This window comes from Phalaenopsis equestris, unplaced genomic scaffold (assembly GCF_001263595.1).
Source record: "Phalaenopsis equestris unplaced genomic scaffold, ASM126359v1 Scaffold000004, whole genome shotgun sequence".
NCBI lineage: Eukaryota > Viridiplantae > Streptophyta > Magnoliopsida > Asparagales > Orchidaceae > Phalaenopsis > Phalaenopsis equestris.
In genome coordinates this window covers 43,003-64,921 of record NW_018164446.1, presented here as the reverse complement: position 1 = coordinate 64,921, position 21,919 = coordinate 43,003, and the positions used below count along the sequence as shown (strand labels likewise).

Sequence of the window (21,919 nt, the reverse complement as noted above, 5' to 3'; positions counted from 1 at the left end):
CATATATATATATATAATAAAAATGACATAAAATGAGCTATTATGTAAGAAAGAATAAAAAAATACTTAATATAAAATATAAAATATTATTTTTTAATAATTTTAATACTTCTAAAGATAAAGTCTTCAAATTTAATACACTTTTTAATATAATTTATATTATTATTTTTTTAACCGAACCAATTCATAAACTAACCACTCAAGTCTGAGTTACCTTGAACTTGATTTGTTAGCTCAGTTCGCGAGTCATTTATTGAGCCAAGCTCGCGCTGGCTTGACTCACTAACACCCCTAATCATCGCCAAAGCATATCAATATGACTTCGACAAAATTCACCGTACTCCATCAATAAACATATGCATACAATCAATCAAAATAAACCCAAACGAAGCCCTTCTGATATAAACTAATAGAAGCATATCATAAAGCTAACAAATCTTAATCATAATCAAGCTAAACAAAAACACTAAAAGTGAAAAGAAACTTGTTTTACTGAAAACCCATGCTCATTTACAATCCACATGGAAGAGTTACATACATACCTCTTAATTCCTATGAACTTGCATTTCTAAGACCAAAACTTCAATTTTTAACACACGTCACCTTACTTCTGAATGAAAAGGTGTATTTCACTATTTAAATGTTAAAAAAATTGAAATTTTTGATGTGTTATGAAAGATGGGTGATAAATTTGTAAGAAGTAGAGTTTACAAGTTAGATATATAATTACATAGGAATTGGGCAGCATGCATGTTAAAACCCCTCTCAATATTTATGAAACATTTAAAGGTGATCATTTTCAATTTTAAAAAAGAAAACAATATAAAGGTGTAGGCAGGCAACAGAGGCCGGCAGTGGGAGAATAATCACAACAGAAAACTACAGTAGAGAGGAATTTAAACCACACAGGATTTAGAAAGGAAATCACAGTTATTATATAACTCCAAACCTGGCCGTCCGAGATCCTCTTCTTTAAAGCAGGCACAACGTCGGCTCATTTTGCCAGTACGAGCAATTTCAAGGGGTCTCTGCACAAGTCTGGGGTACCCAACATCACACCATACCTAAAACATAATCGCATAATGCTTGAATTTCTTAAAGAAAAAAAGTATTAGTTTGTTGTTTCAACTAAATATACATTTTAGACTTTTTAGGGTCAATTTTACTAGTACGAGCAGATAATAGGGGCTGTTTGTTTTGCCAAAAAAAGGAATACAACATATAAGGAGTGTAATTGAAATGTAGTGCAATTATCCGGTCTAAAAGAAATGCATGGACTTGTATTTTTTTTTTTTTTGTTTGGTTTGAAAATAAATAAATAAATAAATTTAAAAAATGGGACTAGGTGGCAAAAGTGATGGTGGCCTACATGTATAGCTTTTATATGCTCCCCACCATCTTTACAAGTGGTGTGGAACCACTAAGCATAACCAACTACTAGAAAAGTCTAGATAGATGGGGCATAGACAATGGTCCACGAGCCCCAGATTCAAAATAGACATCTTTTGATCATGGACAAAAGCATGTCCATGACTCAATCAGGTAACACGAGCTTTTAGGAGATTCATCAAATATTATTTTATGATCTTGAAAATCCTTTATATTCTCCCCACTTGAACACCCAATTATGCCACTGAGATTCAAAGCCATGATCTGTGCTCTAAAACCAAATTGTCACAAGGTACGTTCTAGCTAATGGTTTAGTTGCCTCATGTTCAAGGGTGTGTTGCAATACCCATTACTCAGTTGTCCGCTATGGTCAAATATAGGTCCATGACTCAATCACCCACCATGAACTTGCAATATATGTAGAAGTTGTCATTCTATACATATAATTATGTTTGTCACTCTTTTAAAGTCTATTAAACACGAGAATTTTCAAAATGACGGTTGTGTCAATGCCAGACACACGTCGAACATGAAAATGACTACAACAAGACCCAACATGTGTCCAACATTTCATAAATTATGTTTAATTTTTTTGATGTAAAATTAAGCTCTGCCACTAACCAAACATGAAGGGACATGGTATTGACACAAGAAGTCATGCTGAGTGATTTGGCACTCAAAATCGAAACCTGTATTCCTTATAGAAGTTGCCCTGGTTATGCTTAGTCGCCCCCTCAATGCCAAAATTGTATCTTGCATCTCCACAACAAAATTCAAAGTCAATTAAATGTCTACCCTCGAAGCCAAAGCCCATGTCGCCTCGCATCTCCAATTTTGTGCTCCCTCTTCATCAAAGCTGAAACTGAACGCTGACAATCTCATATTCTACCATTTCTTCGAAGTTAAGATGCATTAAATCTACACCACATTCATAGTCAAAGCCAAGGATGATTGTGCAAAACACCTCTACATCCCACCTTCAAAGACGAAGACAGTTGTTCAAAGGGTTTAGAGGTAATTGCTTGCAGTATTTTTTGTCATTCAAAATCATTGTCTCTATTTGCATCGAACCCCAAATGACATTTGTTGGTTTCCTTCATTTTTTTTGTAGTTAACATGTCCCAAACAAATTGAAATGTCATTATAATCATGATTCTAATAGGTCTGTGCCTTTGTAACCAAGACAACCGTCTCCACTTCTACACCTTTGCTCAAAGACAAAGGTCATAAAATATCTGATGTAAGTCTTTAGATTTTGATTCTTGTCATAATTCTCACCCTTGTGTTTTGCTATGTTTATAGGTTAATTAATCAAAGTCTGTAAACTAGTATCAATTAGTGCACTTAATTGATTGAGCGGAATTGGGTTATTTAAAAGTTTAAGTGTGTGATTGATTAAATGTTTATTTATTGAGTGATCCTCAATAAATCATGTTTTACTTGATTATTTTAAGGATGCTATTGATATTTATCTTGTGAAGATTTTTTTACAGTTAAAAAGCAATCCCGATATTGATGAAATGCATGACAACTAAAAGAGATTAATGGATGATCTCGCAATAAAGAATTTCTTTTAGTAGTCATCATGTTTATTTTCTTTTATCATTATAAATTTATTTTATGACAAAATATTTCATTTTGTAATGTATCTACTAAAGAATGTTAAAAATTACATATTTCATATTAATGACTTATATAACAACAACAACAACCCCCCTTTATCCCACTAAGTTGGATAAAAATATGTCCATTGTGTATCGCATCCTATTTTTTACAATTATACTTATTGTCACATGCTTCATAGTTTGTGTCCATGCTTCATAGTTCAAAGCATATTTTTTTCTTAATAACTTTTACAACCTGCTCACTCTACAATGATGTCTCATTCTTAGGGCCCGTTTGGGGCAGTTTATAAGTGCGGGCGGCATTTTGAAAATGCCGCCTCACCAAAATGCCGCCTCACCTTTTGTTTCGCTTATTCCGGAAGCTTATCCAAAAACAGAGTTTTAAATTTGTGAAACACGCGGCCCGCGGGGATCGCTTTTCGTTCGCAACGTATTACTCTTGTGCCCTCTTTAGCGTGTCTCGTGCCCCAGTTCGGATCTCCCTTTCCCCTCGATCGCATCATTTGCCCTATCCGCTCCTCTCTCTTCTCCGCGCATGACTAGTAAATCTTTGACATTTCTTCTTCCTTTTCTGTGACATTTCTTCCTCTATGGCTTCCTGATTCAGATATGTTTTTTTTCTTTTTTTTTTGCTCTCGAAGTGCAAATCACAGTTCATCTTCTTTACCAACGAGAACAATATCAATGTGGAGGTAGTTGCGATGCACATCTGGAAGTCTTTATTTCATTTTTATGAGATTCAGCAGAAGTATTCCAACCAGAAAGTTTATGAATTTCTAGTGGGTTGTGGAAGAGTTTAATTCATTTTTTTTGAGATTTATGAGATGTCAAACAATTCCTAATCCAACAAATCACAAGAGCTGTAGCGATTTACCCATTACCATAGCTCATTTTCTTTTATATTCCTTCAAACGGGACTTCCCATTGCCTCTTGTATCAACTGTGAATTGTTAAATGCTGAAACTTTTTCTGCTTTGCTTTAACCGAACAAGTGCTCCGTAAACCATCATATACGTTGCTGCTTTTTAACCCAACAATAGTTTCATATTCTTTCTGAAATATCAGGTTTTGTAACATATGAAAATCTCAGCATGCAGCTTGTACATGGCTACTCTCTGCTGCAAAGGCTTTCCTAATCGATCCAAAACCGGCTCTAAATATTTTAAAATAGGTAGAAAGTTTTCTTATGTGAATTCTAATGGATTGGACCTAATGCAGCTATAATCTGATTAATCATCTTCGACATGACGATTGCTGCACTAACCATCTCAGTTCTTGTTGGAGCTGAAAACTCGACAGCTGCTATAGAAACTTGGAATGCATGATCAATATCATGCCTTTGTATTTGAAAAAGGACATCCAATAGTACCCTTGCAATATCCAGTCTAATTATCTTGCTCAAGAATGGTTGTCCAAGTAACATAGTTTGTCAGTTTAACCAATCTTTTACCGCATTTGGAATGCATAATAATAAGTGCAATAATTTATAAAGAAAAGAGTGTATTTACTAATGGGAATGAGGATTTTGCAAACATTTCTCATAAAAGATCTAATTGCATGATCTATTGCAGCTACAGAATTAATTGGGCTCAGCAACCCCCTACTTGGTGAGATGGCTGACCCCTTCCCACAATGGTTCTAACAATGGCAATACAAGCATAATTAGGAAAGCAAGGAAGCAATCTATACATATCTTTGCTTGCAAAAATTCTGATAAATTCCAAATGGCTAGAAACCTTGTTTGCTGTTTTTGGTTTTTGCATGTTGCCCAATTGAAAGACTTTAATAAGAGGTTTTCCTACTCTTAACTTGTGATTGCTTATCTATATTTTGTATACTTTCACCTGTTGTTTCTGCACTCTCTAAAAAGTGACCTAAGTTTGTTAAGTAAAAGATTTCATTTTGTGTTACTGCTTCGTAGGTGTTTAATTTGGTCACCTAAGTTTGATAATTGTTGTAGCTTCTTTTAACAAAAACATCTTTTATCATGGAATAATGTACTTCATTTTGTGTTACTGTTGTTTCTGCAACCTAAAAATGCTTTTTTGTTCTTTGGACATACTTAATCCAGAAGTGGCAGTCTTCTCAATTTGATATGAAGCCCAGCTGAATACAAAGCAAAAAATAGTTCATGAAGCTTAGAAAGCCCAATGGCTGACATATTACACCACCAATTAAAAAAAGTCATATATATTGTAACTGATTTTGTTAATTAGTTACTAATAATCATGATTTTTACTTCTTAAAGAAGATTGTAAGTAACAATCATTCTTTAAATAAGGATGATCTCAACCAAGCAAGAGGAAGAAAATTTTTCCTTGCTTTATCTTCTCTATGTTGTTAATTTGAAGCAATCTATACTTTTTTTTGTTGTGATTACTGGATGTTCTTTAGGGCTGCTATGTAATGGTTTGAGCAATCTCGGCGATTGCAGCTTGGCCATATTCTTTAAGGGTAACCGTTGCTTTTATGAGCTATAGGTTGGCTTATTTTGTTAGTTCTGTCATTGGCTCTTACCTTCTCTTTTTAAAGTGAGAATGGTGGCATTTTTATGTAATATGAATGACTTGGCTTCTATAAATGTTAAAAGTAAAGTTATGGTACTAGAGATGTAAACTTATAGAAATTGGGTGGTAGGTATGTAACTGCCCCTTTAATTATTTTTGTGCCATCAGTATAGGGATGGTTCTGGTGGCTATGATGGTTCTGGTGGCTTCTGGTGGCTATAAGCCTGCAGCTTGAGAAGAGTGGATTCAGGAAGGATCGAAATAGTTGCCTGAACCAACTGCACTCTATAGCAGAAATTTTATTTACAGAAGTAGTTGAACCAATTACTTGTCCTATTCTCATTGCATCGGTTGACGAGGCGGTTCTGGACAGCTTTTTTGTTTAAGTACAATAAAAGCAACCGATCGTACCTGTTCTTCATCGGTGTGTCGGTGTGGGGTAATAATTTGGATGGCAAAAAAGATTGTTGCGAGGTTCCTTAGTGACTCTTTCACCTCTTGCAGTTTGCTACATCGTCTCTATCTTAAATGATATGAGTGGATTCTATAAGTTTCTTATGAGATGTAGTTTTGCACCTGGCATTCAGTTGATATTTGTGGATTGTTGTGTGAGTTTTCTAAAAATCTTTTGTGGTTGCAATTACAATTCAATTCTTGCATATTTTTCAATTTCTGCCAACACTCTTGCAATATTTATGTGTGCCACACATGTAAATTTCCCAAAGAAAATAAAATGCTTCTTTTTACTATATTAGTTGGATGTAATTACATGATCTAATTTGAATTTGTTATGATGATAAGCCAAGAGGATTGTTCTTTCGGCAAGAATGACTTTAATGGCCACAAAAAATTTTGAAAAGGTTCGAAATGGAATGCCATGGAAGATTGTTGAAGCACTCTGGAAACTTTTAGCCCTTGTCAATTTTCTTTTTCATTTTTCCTGTATTAATTTTCTTGTAATTTGTATTGTCGGAGCAAGGCTATTTTACCACACATAATATTCAGATTATTCTCAGTTCCTACAATTTTTTTTTTCCTGACTTCTCCAGTTTATTATTTAAAGCTAAATTTTGTATCAGTTCCTTGTCTTGTTTTATAGTTTCAAAGCTTAATTTTATAAAATTTGTTGTGTACTTTGGATCATGATTCTTACCTGTTTAGTCCATGTTCTGGTTTCCAATTCTGTCAGATAAACTGTTCAGTGCATATCAAAAGTATGCATCGCCAACTTCTTGATTTTTTTTAACAGCTTAACAAGCGTTGATGCCCAAATCTTTTTCAAATTCAGTACCATCTTTTACAGGTTTTGAAGAGAAGAAAGCTTTGGCTAGTGTTTTTCAAATTCTTTCTTTTGCATTGTTTATCTCAATACAACTTCTCTTATCACTAACAATGTCTATCTTTTGCATTTTTATAGAAAAATGAGCTCAAAGTTTTCGGGGAACTCAGGCTAGTGCTATGCCGCTTCGAACTGCTTACTGTGTTGCTCACATCGCACCAGCCACATAGCTAGTGTGCTTCGATGACATCCCGAACCGGAGAGCGTTGCTCCAGTCATGCCCCTTATACATTTTAAAATGAATTTTATCATAATTTTATTTGTAATTTTGTTAAGTTTTTTGTTTCTTAATAGGTTTGTAGATACTCACTCTTGAGTGAGTACATTTTTGGTCCTTCGAACTGTTATGTAGTGTTTTTGGATTTTAATATATTAAATGTATTCCTATTGCATTACAGTTGCAAACAGAACCACTATGCGGGGCCAAAATGACTATTTTTCCACAAACAGCTGATTTACAGCTGCAAATCAACTGTTTTCAAATTACACAAACCAAACAACTTAACGATTTTTTTAGTTCATGGACAGAATGATCATTTATCTACAAACAGCTGCAATTCAGCTGTTTTTCAAACGCTCAAACCAAACAGCCAGTCAGCTTATTCGAATCAGCTGCTGATCAGCAACTTATCAGGATAAACTGCTTATCTAGATAAATCGAATAAACTACAGCTACCCCAAAAAGACTCTTAATGTATAATATTTTTCTAGGCTCTCTTACAACCTGTCCAATAGTCTTTTTATTAGAACTAATAATCTTATATCCCATATGTGGTTTGGCTTGACAAACAATTTCAATTTGTCTCTCTTGGGAGCATATCTTGAAAGAAAAATAATTTCTCACATTATGAATTCAATCTTATCCTAAAATAATTGTTTCCTTCGAATATTTTATGATACTCTTGAGATATAAAAGTCAAGCAATAAATGTCAAGACAAATCCATTTCGGTTATTTTCTCAATTCCAATCGAATGCAACTGGATATAGTATAGTATGAACTGGCGATCATAACATATGTGGATAATACTAAGCTAAGTGTTGTCGAGATGAGAATGATTAGGTGGATGAGTGATTTTAAACTTAGAGACAAAATGCGAAACGATTATATCTGTGATAGAGTTGGTGTAGCTCCAGTGACGGACAAAATTAATGAGTCGTCTTAGATGATTTGGTCACATTAAGCGTCGACCATCTGATGATCCGATTAGAAGAGTTGATGTTTTAGATTCGACTTATGTTAAGATAGACAAAGGTAGACCTAGGAAGACTTGCGCTTATTGTATAAAAAATGATCTTAATTTATTAGAATTAAATGAAAATATGACACTAAATAGGACGCAATGGAAAAAAAGGATTCATGTAGCCGACCCCACTTAGTGGGATTAAGGCTTTGTTGTCGTTGTTTTACTTTTGAGATATAGATCCATAACTATTATTCATTTGACAATTTTCTCTAGAATGTAATAATAATGTTTTAAAATTTTAATTTATATATAGAGAAAAAATACAGATAGATTGTATGAGTGGGCCCAAAAATAGGTACCCAACCCACACGGTACAACACACACAAAAAGTCAATATGCGTACATGTCAAAATGCGTACATATAAAAATCAAAAAAGCCCAAAACCACCAAGGCGCTAAGGGTCATCCTAATTTAGTTATGTTTCTGCCTCTAGTTCTCGGAAGAGATCCAGCTAACAAATTGGTAACGTGTGTACCATTACCCGAAGTAACCAAAGTATCATCCATTAAGACTCCTGAGCTCGAGCAGATCTCCATTCTTCTTCTTCCTCCTGGAAGTGTAAATCTGTTATTCTTCATCCAAAGAATCAGTCTGATGAGGTGATAAAACTGTAGCAGAAGGATTACCAACCGTAGTATCCACAATAGGTTCTAGTATATGTGAAGTATAAGTTGCCTCTACACCGGATACTTCCTGAGGATGAGGAGCTGCGAGGTTCTCTTGATTATTAGTCTGAACACTATCCTTTGTAGGTAAAAGTTCTTCAGTATTGTTTTCTATGGGGTTTGAAGTGGGGTTTGAACAGCATCACATCAATTGCAGTAATAGTAACAGTAGTATTAGGGGGGTCCACAGGGGCAACAGACACCTTCTGTCTGACAGTATCCTCCTCAGGTGGAACTGAAATATCCGGAGCAGTGGGGTTAGACCCATCCTTATCCACTTGATTCTTAAATTTCAAATTAGGATGGAGCTTGTGGCATTTATCAGGGATATGCCCAAACATCTTACAATGGGTACAATATGGAGGTCTGTGTTCCACGACGATTTGTTGTCAATATCTATTATGAGTTGTGCCCAGCCTGACTTCAGTAACATCAAGTAAAGTAATATCTCTTTCTACAAGTATTCTGGCCACAGAAGTTCTGGTTATGTTGAAAATGGGAAGATCTAACTTCATAGGATCCCCAAATATTGCCCCAATAGAGTAAAGAACCTGATGATGAAAAAAGTGGAGCTTGAAACCAGGTAGACTAAACCAAATCGGTACAGTAGGAGATTCATGATTATGGTCGAAATTGGGAGACCACTTGAGTAATTTCATTGACTTGCCTGCAATTGTAAGATATTTTTTGGAGAAAATCCGAGTGTGGTCTTTAGCCACAGTTAATTGGATCAACCCATGTCTCCTATCTATGAGCCTCACTTTCCACTTTTCTGCTGTTTGAGGTCATCAAAATTTTTTCTAATAACTTCCATTGGTGGGTGCCCCCACTGAAATTTTCCAATGAGAGCGAATTTGAATTTCTCAATCAGGGCAGAAATTTCTAACTCAGAGAAAAAATGTAATGTTTTCCCACTTTTCCTACTTGCATTCTTAACAAAGGGACAGTCACATGTACTATCACGACAATCCTTATAACTTGAGGGAAAGACAACTGCCGACTCCCCTTGAGGATTACCCACCATGTGGGCAAAGGAAGCTTTGACAGGTTCAAATGAAGAAGGAAGCGCCATGAGAGTAGGAAATCCACCTGTTAGAGGATCTCAAAGGAATTGTTGTCGACGAAGAACAGAAAGATGAAACTTCGACGTCGAACAGAAAGAAGCAGGCCCGAACCGAAACTGTCGGGCAGGAAAACTGCGCAGAAGGGTGCGGCTGGATGTCATCGTCGAAATCGAAGCAAACGGCTGAACTCGTCGAGTAGATGCGAACGCATCGTCGTCGAAATCGAGAGACGTAGACAAACCGTCGACGTCGAAGGACGCGAGCTGACGAAGCAGAAAAGCAGGCAGAAGCGAAAGAGGAATCCTCCGAGCGACAATCAATGGCGACAAAAATCGTCATTCGAAACATTCGAAACACTAGCAGAGCTCTTGTCCGCCATGATGATATATATAATGTATTATATATATATATATATATATATATATATATATTACTTGTTAACAACACCTGCTTCATAGGTGTTGTTCGAGAGGCACCTCGCCGCCCTTCAAAACTTTGGCGAGGGATTACCTCCATCATCCCTTTCCTCCACGCCAGAAATAGAGAAAGCGTGAGGGATAACAGGACAAGTCACGTTACAGGAGCGAAAGTGAGAAAGAAGAAGATGAAGAAGAAGAAGAAGATTAAGAAGAAGAGGAGGAAGAGGAGGGAAGAGGAAGAGGGTAAAGCAAGGGCAACTCAAATTGGAAAGACAAGTCACGTAAGGAGGAAGGGTGACGCCACTTGCTAGAGAATGATAAAACTGCACATTTTCCTCACGTGAGGGAGACTCACACAGCTCACAGGGACTCAACAACATGCCTTTTGGTCTCTGTCAACGAGATTTTTGTGCCTTAGTTGTTCGACAAAGAGGAAGGAGAGATGCGAGCGGTTACTACTTGTTGTGCGGCTTATAGGGGGCACACGACTAAATTCTTTTAGACTCTAATGCAAGGAGCAGCACAGGAGTTTTACCATGTGTGTGAAGCGGTCGATTGAGCTTATATGGGATGTGGGAGCAAGTTGTGGCTTTGGAAGAGTTTCCTGCGTGCACAAAAGCCTAACCAAGCACGACAGAGAAGGGTTTGTGGCTTAAGGTAAAAAAAATTTAAATAATTAATATTAAATTTCAGTAAATCTTATAATTGAAGATGACTTATTTTTACTAAAATTTATGTAAGGAAGTTAGCAAAGAAGCTAAGGTAGGAAAAATGGAGAAGAAATTTTAGGTACATAGTTTTATAATTGTTATGTTGTTTAGAGGACATTAAAATTAAATGTTAAGCGCCTTAAGGTTAAAATTTTATATTACATATTGTGATATGTATGAAAAATTACAGCATAAAGTAATTTCATCCTAAGCAAGAGGTGTTAAAAAACTTTTAATTGAAAACTTTAAAAAGCATGTAGATAATATATATATAACTTAATTTGAAACACAAACAAAAATATCTAAATATTTAGGTTAGAATTCATATGAAATAAGGATGGAACCGATAGAAACTAATCAAATCTAATTTGTTATTATAGATGCACCAAAACATTAGATTGGACTGAGGAAAATGATAATTTGATTGCATCGTAGTAAATATGATTTTATTTTATAATAGTTCTATTTATTTTAACATAAATAAATAAATGTAAACAGAAACAGTTTATTTTTTTACTATTCATTAAACTTTTTTACAAAATATTTTGAAATGAGAATTATGATAAATTTGAAATTTGCTCAATAATTTATCTCACACTTTTAATTGCTAACATTTACAAAAAAACCTACTATATGATAGATGGGTCCTAAAGAGTATGTGTACGGTAGTCGAGGAGCTTAGGAAGATAAGTATTACACTTTAGTTTTTTTATGTTATGTTTATTATAAAAATTTAGGTATGAATAAATCATTGTAAATTAAAGTTTTATGAAACAGAATGACACTATTGTGTTTTGGATTTTTTTATTTACAAAATGAAAATATTATAAATTATATCCGTTCGACCGTCAATTCCCACCTTGATAATCAAAGCTCTCATGTTAGACTGTGACAAGAGTGGTATCAGAACCCTCAACAAGTATAGGACTAGTAGGAAAACGACATAAAAGAGCCATTAGGAAAATTATTAATGATTATTGAGAAAATGAAATAGTAAAATTTGAATCTCTCGGGGCAATTAATGAAAATACTAGAGAGGCGAGAGCTGCTGAGCAGCAAAATCTGACACCTCCAAAGTTACTGAGCCACCGTCTAGTGGTGATAGTGTCCATATAGAGGCATTCATTTAGATGATGGCAATAGTGACAAGACTGATTCAAGATTCTCAGACCAATGTCCGTAATAGTGTAATAACACTAATGGATAAATATTTGAAGCTGTTCCAAGACATGATTACGTCCATATAGAGGCATTCATTTAGATGATGGCAATAGTGACAAGACTGATTCAAGATTCTTAGACCAATGTCCGTAATAGTATAATAACACTAATGGATAAATATCTGAAGTTGTTCCAAGACATGAGACCGAAGATCTTTTCAAGAGCAGAAGGACCAGTAAAGACTCATAATTGGTTTTTAAGGATCGAGAAAATAACTAACGGTCTATCCCGCTCTTAGAAGAGAAGGATCACACTGGTCACCTTTGCTTTCGAGGGAAAAACAGAGATGTGGTGACAAGGACAACTACAAAAGAAGTTTGGAGAAAAACCCAACAGTCAGATTCAGTGGAAGGATTTTGGGAGAACTTTTCGAGATTGGTTTGTTCCTCTCTGAACCAGGACACATATGTAAGACCGATTTATCAAGTTAGTACAAGGTGACCGCGCTATTATGCAGTATGAAGCTGAATTCACAATGTTTTTCACGTATGCACCTCAGTTAATCCCCAATGCTAGAGAAAAATGTCATCGCTTCTTATTTGGATTGAAGAATGTCATTAGACAACCTTTAATCCCTCTGGACATTGAGAATTATTCATTTATAGTGGAGAGAGCGAGAAAAATAGAGATTGCCCTGCTGGCTACTCAAAGACAGAGATATTCAAAAGATGAGAGAAGACGAGAGGTCCAGATCTGGGCAAGCCACCGAGTCTGTCCAGTCTGGGCATTCCAGGTTGAAGAATCCTAGATCTAGCAACAGTATTAATCACACTATCAGCAATGGTAGTGTGACAATTTGTGTCAAGTGTGGGAGGATGCATAGAGGAGAATGTCTATTAAGCACCAACACTTGCTTTTGGTGTCATCAGTTAGGACACATGACAAGATCATGTCCTACTTTGGGTCAAAAATCTTATGTAGATACTAGAGCTAATGCTCCATCTCCTTAGAGGACTTGCAGGAAAAAGGCCGGCTGAGTCATTATGATCAGCTCCAACTCCGAGTCAGACCCACCTAGGTATACAATCTTGAGTATATGCACTGACTCAACAAGAAACAAAAGATTCGCCTAACGTCATTACATGTATTTCTTAATTTTAATAAATCTGTCAAATTTATAGTTAAGTTGAGACTTATACTCTCCTTATTTTATGTTTTGTATCTATCCACCACAAATAGGTCAAAATTTTATTTGTTATTTGGGTATCGCATTCGTGACTTTGAGATCTAAGAAATGGTGAGATTTGAAAGTTTGGACTTATTCAAGATGTTTAATACTTTATCAGTCTTCCTACCTAATGGGTCTTAGATAATGACTGATAGGAGTGTGACTCTGACAATATGTGATAGAAGCTTCAAGGTGACATTGACAATGTTACCACTAACTGAATTCAAGTGTATTCAAGGGATGGATTGACTACCTAATCATTTTATAACTACAGATTGCTCTAAAAAGATAGTCAAATTCAATACCCCAAAGAAGAAGAATTCAAAATTGTGAGGGATAAAGAAGTCATATCTTTTTTATGATATCCCGTTTAAATGCATTCAAACTATTAGGAAAAGAGTTTTCGAGCTCAAGTCAGTGAAAGAAATAAAGAGGTTGGAAGATAAACTAGTAGTGAAGAAGTACTCAGTACTCATCTTAGATTATTTGACAAGTCCACCTCTAAGAAGAGTAATAAATTTCTCTATTGATTTAATATCAAGTATAGAACAAGTGACAAATGGAACTTACAAAATGACAGTTAAAGAGCTACAAAAACTAACAAGACTTATTCGAGAAAGAATTTATTGGGCCAAACACTTCTCCTCGAGGAGCACTGGTATTTTTTTGGTAAGAAGAAAGATAGAAACTTAAAGCTATATATTGATTACAGAGAATTAAACAAGCTCACAATCAAGAATTAATATACGTTGTCAAAAATTGATGTTATATTTGATCAATTGAAAGGAGTCTCCATAGTTTCAAAGATTGATCTGCGCTCAGGCTATCACCAGCTAAGAATTAAGAAAAAAAATTGATAGCAAAGACAACTTTCAATACCATATATGACATTATTATGAGTTTTTGGTGATATCTTTTGGATTGTCAAATGCAACAACAATTTTTATGGACCTTATGAACAAAATCTTTAAATAATTTTTGAATAGATTTGTGATTGTCTTCATTGATGACATCCTAATATAATTTAGTGATGAAGCTCGTCATGCAGATCATCTTCACATTGTTCTGCAAACACTGAAGAAAAACCATTTATATGAAGAGTTATCAAAGTGTGAATTCTGGTTGAGTATCATAGCCTTCTTGGGGCGAGTGATAAACAATGAAGGTATCAGAGCACATCATTATAATGTTAAAGTGATCGTTGATTGACCCAGACCAACCACAGTTAAAGACGTTTGAAGTTTTCTAGGTCTGATAGGTTATTACAAGAGATTTCTTGAGAGGCAATTCTCAGGTTGCGATGCATTTGTCCAGACTGACTCAAAAGACGATAAATATTGAGTGGATAAATAGCTATTAGGAAGTATTTCAAAATTTGAAGTTGTGCTTAAAGATAGCTCCAATATTAATGATCCTCTAAGAAACAGAAGGCCTCCACATTTATATTGATGCATCTTTAAGAGCATTTGGACATGTGCTTATGCAAAACTGAAAGGTAATTGCTTGTCTCTATACAATTGAAGTCATAAAAAAAATTATCCGTCATATGACCTGAAGCTAGTAGTGGTTGTATTTTATTTGAAGATTATAGAGATATTATTTGTACGGAGTCAAGTGTAAAGTTTTCACACAAAAGGAATTTAATTTAAGGCAAAGGTGAAACTTGAACTTATTAAAGATTATGATTTGGGTATACATTATCACCCAAGGAAAGCAAATGTAGTCGTAGACGCGTTAAGCAGAAAAGCAAGTATCAGTGCTAATTGAGTAATTACCCAACAAAAAGAATTAATTAAATATAAGGAACATTTGCAGTTATCAGTAGTGATACCAAATGATGAAAGTTTATCATTATTGAATCAGATGTTAATTCAATGAACTTTGAAGGATAGAATATGAGATGCATTGTCACAGGATGCAAAGTTGCAGAAAATATTAGACCAGATAAATGCAAATAAGATGGAGAGACATAAGATCGATGAAGAGAAACAAGAATAGAATTTGTATTCCTACTGTAAATGATTTACGGAGGGAAATTCTACATGAAGCACATTATTCGAGATATATGATTCATCCAGGAAGCAAAAAGATGTACCAGAAGCTTAAAAGCCTATTTTCATGGCCAGGGTTGATGCGTAATGTAGTAAAATTTGTGATAAAGTGTCATACTTATCAAATGGTTAAGATTGAGCATTAGAAGTTTAGTGTGCTATTACAATTGTTATCTATTCCAAAGTGGAACTGGGAGGACATTAGTATAGACTTCGTGACGGAAATCGAAGCAATGTCATGATGTTATACGGGTAATTATTGATCATCTGACTTAATCTGCATATTTCTTTCCTATCAGATAGATTTTGTAGACAAATTGGCCAAAATATATATAGATGAAATAGTGTGATTGCATGGCGTCCCAAAGTCCATTGTTTCAAATCGAGGCAGTAAATTGACATCTAGATTGTGGGGGAAAGTCGAGATGCTTTGAGTACACAACTAAAGTTCAATACAATTTTTCATCCCCAAATAGACACTCAATCAAAAAGAACAATCCAAATTTTTAAATATCTGCACAGACTATGTGTGCTTGATTTTGGTGAAATTGGGAAGTGTACATACCTTTGATGAAAGTCGCCTAAAACAATAGCTTCTGAACCAATATTGGTGTGACTCCTTCTGAAACTCTATATAAAAGAAAATTTAGGACACCTCTTTGTTGGGCAGAAACTAGTGAAAGAAAGATAATTAGTGTTGATTTAGTTGATGAAATAACTGAGAGGACCCGATTGATTCGTGATAGACTAAGAGCTATTCAAGATAAGTAAAGAAAGTATTATGATGCTAAGCATAGACCAGTTGAATTTGAGTTAGGAGAATTCATTTTTTGAAGGTTAGTCCGGTGAAAGGTGTTAAATTAGGAAAGCAAAGCCCAAGATTAGTTGGCCAAACAAGAATTTAAAGAACATTGGGAAACTGGCTTATAAGCTTATCTTACCAACACATATGTATGAAATACATAATGTGTTTCATATTTCCTTACTGCGGAAGTATATTGCTGATGAGCTTAGGAAGCTTGTCACGAACCCTATAAACATTCAACCTGATCTAACCTTTAATAATAAAGAATTATAGACTATGTTGTGAAACAACTTAGAAACAAAGATATTCTATTTATCTATGTATTGTGGAAGTATGAGATAGAAAAAGATGCTATTTGGGAGAAGGAATCCGAAATAAGCGAAAGATATCTACACCTTTTCAATTAAAGTATGGTTCTTGTATTGTACATTTTGAGGAAAAATTTTTATAAAGGAAATTGTAGTAATAAATTCTAAAAATTTTAATTAACTAAAAAAAATGATAATACACGTGAAAGACACCTGCTTCATAAGTGTCATTCAAATGATACCTCACCACCCTTGAAAGCATCAACGAGGGATTACCTCCCTCAATTCCTTTATACCATACAAGAAACAGAGAGAATGTGAGACAGTAGGAGCAAAAGTAGAAGAAGAAAAAAAAGAAAAAGGCAAAGAGGCTCAAATTGAAAAGGCGGGTCGTGTATGCAGGAGCAAGGGTAAAGCACTTGCACAGAAAAAGGGAAAACCATGTATTTTTTTGTGCGAGGGACAAAAGTGCGGCACACAGGGACTCAACAGAAAGCCTTTAGATCTCCGTTAAGGAGCTTTTCATGCCCTAGTTGTACAACATAGAGAATGGAGGAGAGGTGAGACATGTTAATACTTGTCGTGCGTCTTGTAGGGGACACACGCCTAAACTCCTTAAGCTTCTAATGCAAGAAGCGGCACACGGGAGTTTTACAATGTGTGTTAAGCGTTTGATTGAGTGCATATGGTATTTGGGCGTAAGGAGCGAGTCAGGGAAAGTTTCTTGCATGTGTGAAGAGCTAAACCAAGCCCTACCTGCTTGATACACATAATTAGAGTAAGGCAAAGAAGAGTTTGCGAATTAAGAAAATTTTTTTTTAATAATTAATATTAAATAATTGAAATTTTCAAACACTCAAAAATTTTTTCTGATCTCACTGAGTCGGAAGAACGAGAGCGACACGAAAAAGAATCCCTCCAAGACCTCGCGATCCTCCGAGACAACGCGATCCTCTAACCTTGTGATCCTCTGCCCTGCCTGATCGCTCTTCTCCGCTCTACTCTACGCTAGCCTTTCGCTGTTCTGTGCTCCTCCTTACCGCGCCTCCCAAGCGCGCGATCCTCTGCCCTAGCCCGATCTCGCTGTTTCTTTGCCCTGTTGCTGCAACGCCAACTGTTTCATTTCGCTGGCTCTTGTTAGTTTCTTTTGTTCAGTGTCTGATTCCTAGCCGATTTCTTTTTTCCATTTTCCTTTCAGATCTGTTTCGCTTTCTCATTTTCTCTTTGGTGTTGTTGTTTGCTTCGGTTCTTTGTGATGGTTTGTCCCTTGTTTTTATCCTCTACGTTGGGAGCTTTCTTTTCTCGGTTTCTCCTAACTAGGCTTTTCTTTTTTCTTTAGTTTTGGCTTGTTTCTTTCTATCCTGCTTTTTTCCATGGCTTATGCAGCGCCGTCCTTCAAAGATGTGGTTTCAAGTAAATCTTTTGGGTCTAGAGAAGTTCGTTTCTCTGAGGAGTTTCAACAGCAAATAAAGGATAGTGATAACGAATGTTTTCTTCAACAAACCTCTCGCAAGAATGGTAAACATGCGCTTCTTTTTACTGAAGAAGATACAAACATTCTCACTAAACCACTAAAGTATACTTTAATCGGTAAATTTTCATTTACTCATCCCAAAGTGGAGGTTATTCATAAGTTCTTTTCGGATTTGCATCTGGTTGGAAGATAGAATTTAAGGTTAATCGATAGCCGTAACTTAATGATTAAATTGCAGCTTGAAGAGGATTATACCTCTCTATTTGCTAAGAAAATCTTGACCATTAAGAAGTGTTACTTGAAACTTCTTAAATGGACACCTAATTTCAATCCTACCGAAGAGATCCCTATTGTGCCTGTTTGGATTCGCTTTCCTGGATTGAAGTTACGTTACTTCAATCTGAAAGTTCTTTATTCCTTGGGATAATTTTTGGTAAGCCATTGAAAATGGATGTTGCTACTTGTAATTTGTCTAGGGCTATGATGGCTAGAGTGTTGGTTGAACGTGATGTTACTTCGGTTTTCCACGATTTTATTTGGATGGGGAATTCTAATGATGGTTACTGGCAGAAGGTTGAACAAGAATTTGTATCACATTATTGCACTAATTGCAAAATATTTGGTTATCTTCTTTCTCATTGTTATAATGTCCATCCTGAATTGCGGAAAAATAAAAATAATAATAAAGAGATGAATAAAGAGTTGCATTCTGATTTAAAAATCACTAAGGCTAATCTTTCTGGAGAGGGTTCTTTGCATTCTTTAGATGATCAGTTTAATTCTTCTATGAATGAGCATAATAATATGGGTACTATATTGGTTGAAAATGATTTGGTTACTGAAACTGCTAATGCTATTCATTATACCTCTGTTATTACGACTGATTTGGTTAAGAATGGTAAAATTGATACTACTGTTATGGTTCAAGATACTGCTAAGGTTGGTACCCCTGAAATCTTGCATATAGATAGACAGATGGTTCTGCATGATGGACTGGATACTCAGGAATGCTCTGCTCTTACTCGAAATGAGTTGGAGGAGGATTGGGGAGAATTGGATGATTCAAAGATCATCTTGGAAAAGAAAATTTAAAGGTGTTTGTGAATTGCATTATATGAATCTGGAGGCTGTTCAAACCCAGGTGCGGGGTAAGGATATTACTAAGCCTTTTATGGCTATTATTACTAGACTAAATAAGGGTAAGCTTGTTATTGATGAAGTTTAACACTTTAATCTAGAATATTAGGGGTATTGCCAAAGTGTGCGCTTCTAATAGACTTAAAAATTTAATTTGTGTTTTAAATTTAAGATTTTTGGGTGTTCTTGAGCCTATGGTGCGGGCATGAATAATGAGGTGACGTATTGGTGCTTTTAATTATATTGCTAACTCTAATAATCTTATGAATCACACTCAATTATTACATTTGAGAATCCTTTATCTTAATGAGTCTTTTCTTTTTTCTATTATTTATGTTGGATGTACCATGCAGGCTCGTTTGAAGCTTTGGAATTTGATTAAATCTATTAAGCAGGAGAATGACGCTTGGCTTATGGGAGGGGATTTCAACATTATTTCTTCTCCTCTTGAGAAGAAAGGTGAAAATCCTCCGAATCTCAATCTAATTGCTAATTTCAATGATACATTGTTGGACGTTGGGCTTTATGATATGGGGTTCCATGGGAATCTTTTTACTTGGCATAGAGGAGGTTTTTGAACGTCTTGATAGATTTGTTGCTAATCCTTTTTGGATTAATATTTTTTCTCTTTTCAAAGTTCAGCATTTGGTCATTAATGCTTCTGACCATGCTCCTTTACTTCTTAAAATCATGGACAACAATAATATAAAGTAGTATAATTTTAAACTTTATAATATGTGGACCCTTCATGACAGATATACTCAGTTTCTTATAGATATTGGAAATCTAATGCTATTGGCTCTTCTGGGTATAGACTTTGGAGCTTACATAAGAATTTAGCTAAAACTCTTAGAAAATGGAATTGGAAGGTCTTTGGGAAATTGCACCGCAACATTGAGCAACTTGAAGATAAGGTTGCTTCTCTTGAATTTGATTTTACTAACAATTCTATAGAATGGGATGTTTTGTTTCAGAGACAACAGCAACTTAATGAGGCTATTGATATGGAGGAGCAGTTTTATGCTCAGAAAGCTGCTAAGACCCATTTTTTGGATGGGGACAGAAACACTGCTTACTACCATGCTGCATTAAGAATAGATATAAGGTTAATATGATTTCTAAAATCATTAGCCCTGATGGTACGGTGCTCAATAATATCAATGATATTGCTCAAAGTGGTGTTCAATTCTTTTCCAATGTCTTTAGTAATAATGATGTTTATTTAACTCAGCTGGATATTTCTCTTTATAATGATGTTCCTTTGTTTGATAACTCGTTACTTGCTTGTATTCCTAGTCATGCAGAGATTAAACATATCATTGATCAGATCGAGGTTGAAAAAGCGGCTGACCCTGATGGTTTCACGGTTGAATTCTATAAACATGATTGGAATATTATTCAGGCTGATGTTGAATTGGTTATTCAAAATTTTTTCTGTGGTCATGATTTACCTAAGTATTTTAAATCCTCTAATATTTTCTTGATCCCTAAAGTTAACAATGCTAACTTTTGGGATGCTTTCAGACCCATAAGCTTGAATATTGTTTTATCTAAGATTATTTCTAAAATTATTGTTAAGAGATTGCAACCCATTTTAAATAAACTTATTTGTCTGAACCAGTCTGCTTTTGTGAAAGGCAGACAGATAAGTGATGATGCCCTTATTGTGCAAGAGCTCCTTATGGATATTGATAAGGAGTGCAGAGGAAAGAATATTATTTTTAAAATGGATATTAAGAAAATTTTTGATACTATACGTTGGGATTTTATTATGAATATTCTTCGTGCTAATGGCTTTAATGATACTTTTTGCAATCTTATTTTTCGTACCCTTAGCAACAACTGTTATTCTCTTCTTATTAATGAGAACAAATATGGTTTCTTCAAAGCTTATAAATGTATAAAACAGGGAGATCCCCTATCTCCTTATCTTTTTATTCTTGCATTTGATTATTTATCGAGATGTTTAAATGCTTTGTTTAAGATCTATTTTAGTGTGAATTATATTCATAAAGGTGGTATGAGTATTTCTCATTTAAGTTTTGTTGATGATCTTATGATCTTTACTAATGGTAATAAATTTTCGATTAGGAAAGTTTGGGTTGCTCTTGTTGATTTTCAGAAGGTTTCTGGTTTAAATTTTAATACTTCTAAATGTTTCTTCTATTGTTCCAAGAGAATCTCTGTTGCTAAAAAGAATTGGATTTTGGATTATACTGGTTGCAATAAAGCTATGCTGCCTCTGAACTATTTGGTTTTCACTTTTAATAAAGGCAAAATGAGAAGTAGCCTTTGTTTAAATTTATTTGATAAAATCAGACATAAGATTTTATCTTGGGAAAATAAATTTCTTTCTTCTGGAGGTCATGTCACTCTTCTCAAAAGTATTATTACTTCTCTTCCTCTTTATTCTTTGCAAATTATGGATATTCCCCAGTGTATTATTAAAAAGATTGAAAATCTCTTTAATAAATTTCTTTGGGAAGGTAATGGTAATACTAAGATGCACTGGACTAGATGGCAGAAGCTTTGTAAACCCATTGAGAAGGGTGGACTTGGTTTTCGTAGCTTAGTTGATTCTATTAAGATTAATTATATGAAGCGTTGGTATAGATTTTGTAAGAATAATTCTCTTTGGGCTACTTTAATGCATGCTAAATATAGTTTGAATAGACATCCTCTTTCTACTACTTATAATAAGAAATATTCTTTTATTTGGCATGAAATGCTTAAAGTTGTCAGAATTACTAATGATCTTATTTGTTGGGATATTGGTAAAGGTGATTGTTCT

General features: G+C 34.9%; 1 protein-coding gene across 1 annotated transcript in view; it reads right to left on the bottom strand.

Moving 5' to 3' along the window:
* Positions 1-499: 499 nt before the first annotated feature.
* Positions 500-21,919, bottom strand: part of LOC110018163 (membrane-associated progesterone-binding protein 4) — a 47,353-nt gene continuing 25,933 nt past the window's right edge. Inside the window, exon 8 of the mRNA XM_020715376.1 lies at positions 500-1,064. Coding sequence (XP_020571035.1) covers positions 897-1,064 — 168 coding nt within the window. The 3' untranslated portion in view covers positions 500-896. The remainder of the gene's footprint in view (positions 1,065-21,919) is intronic.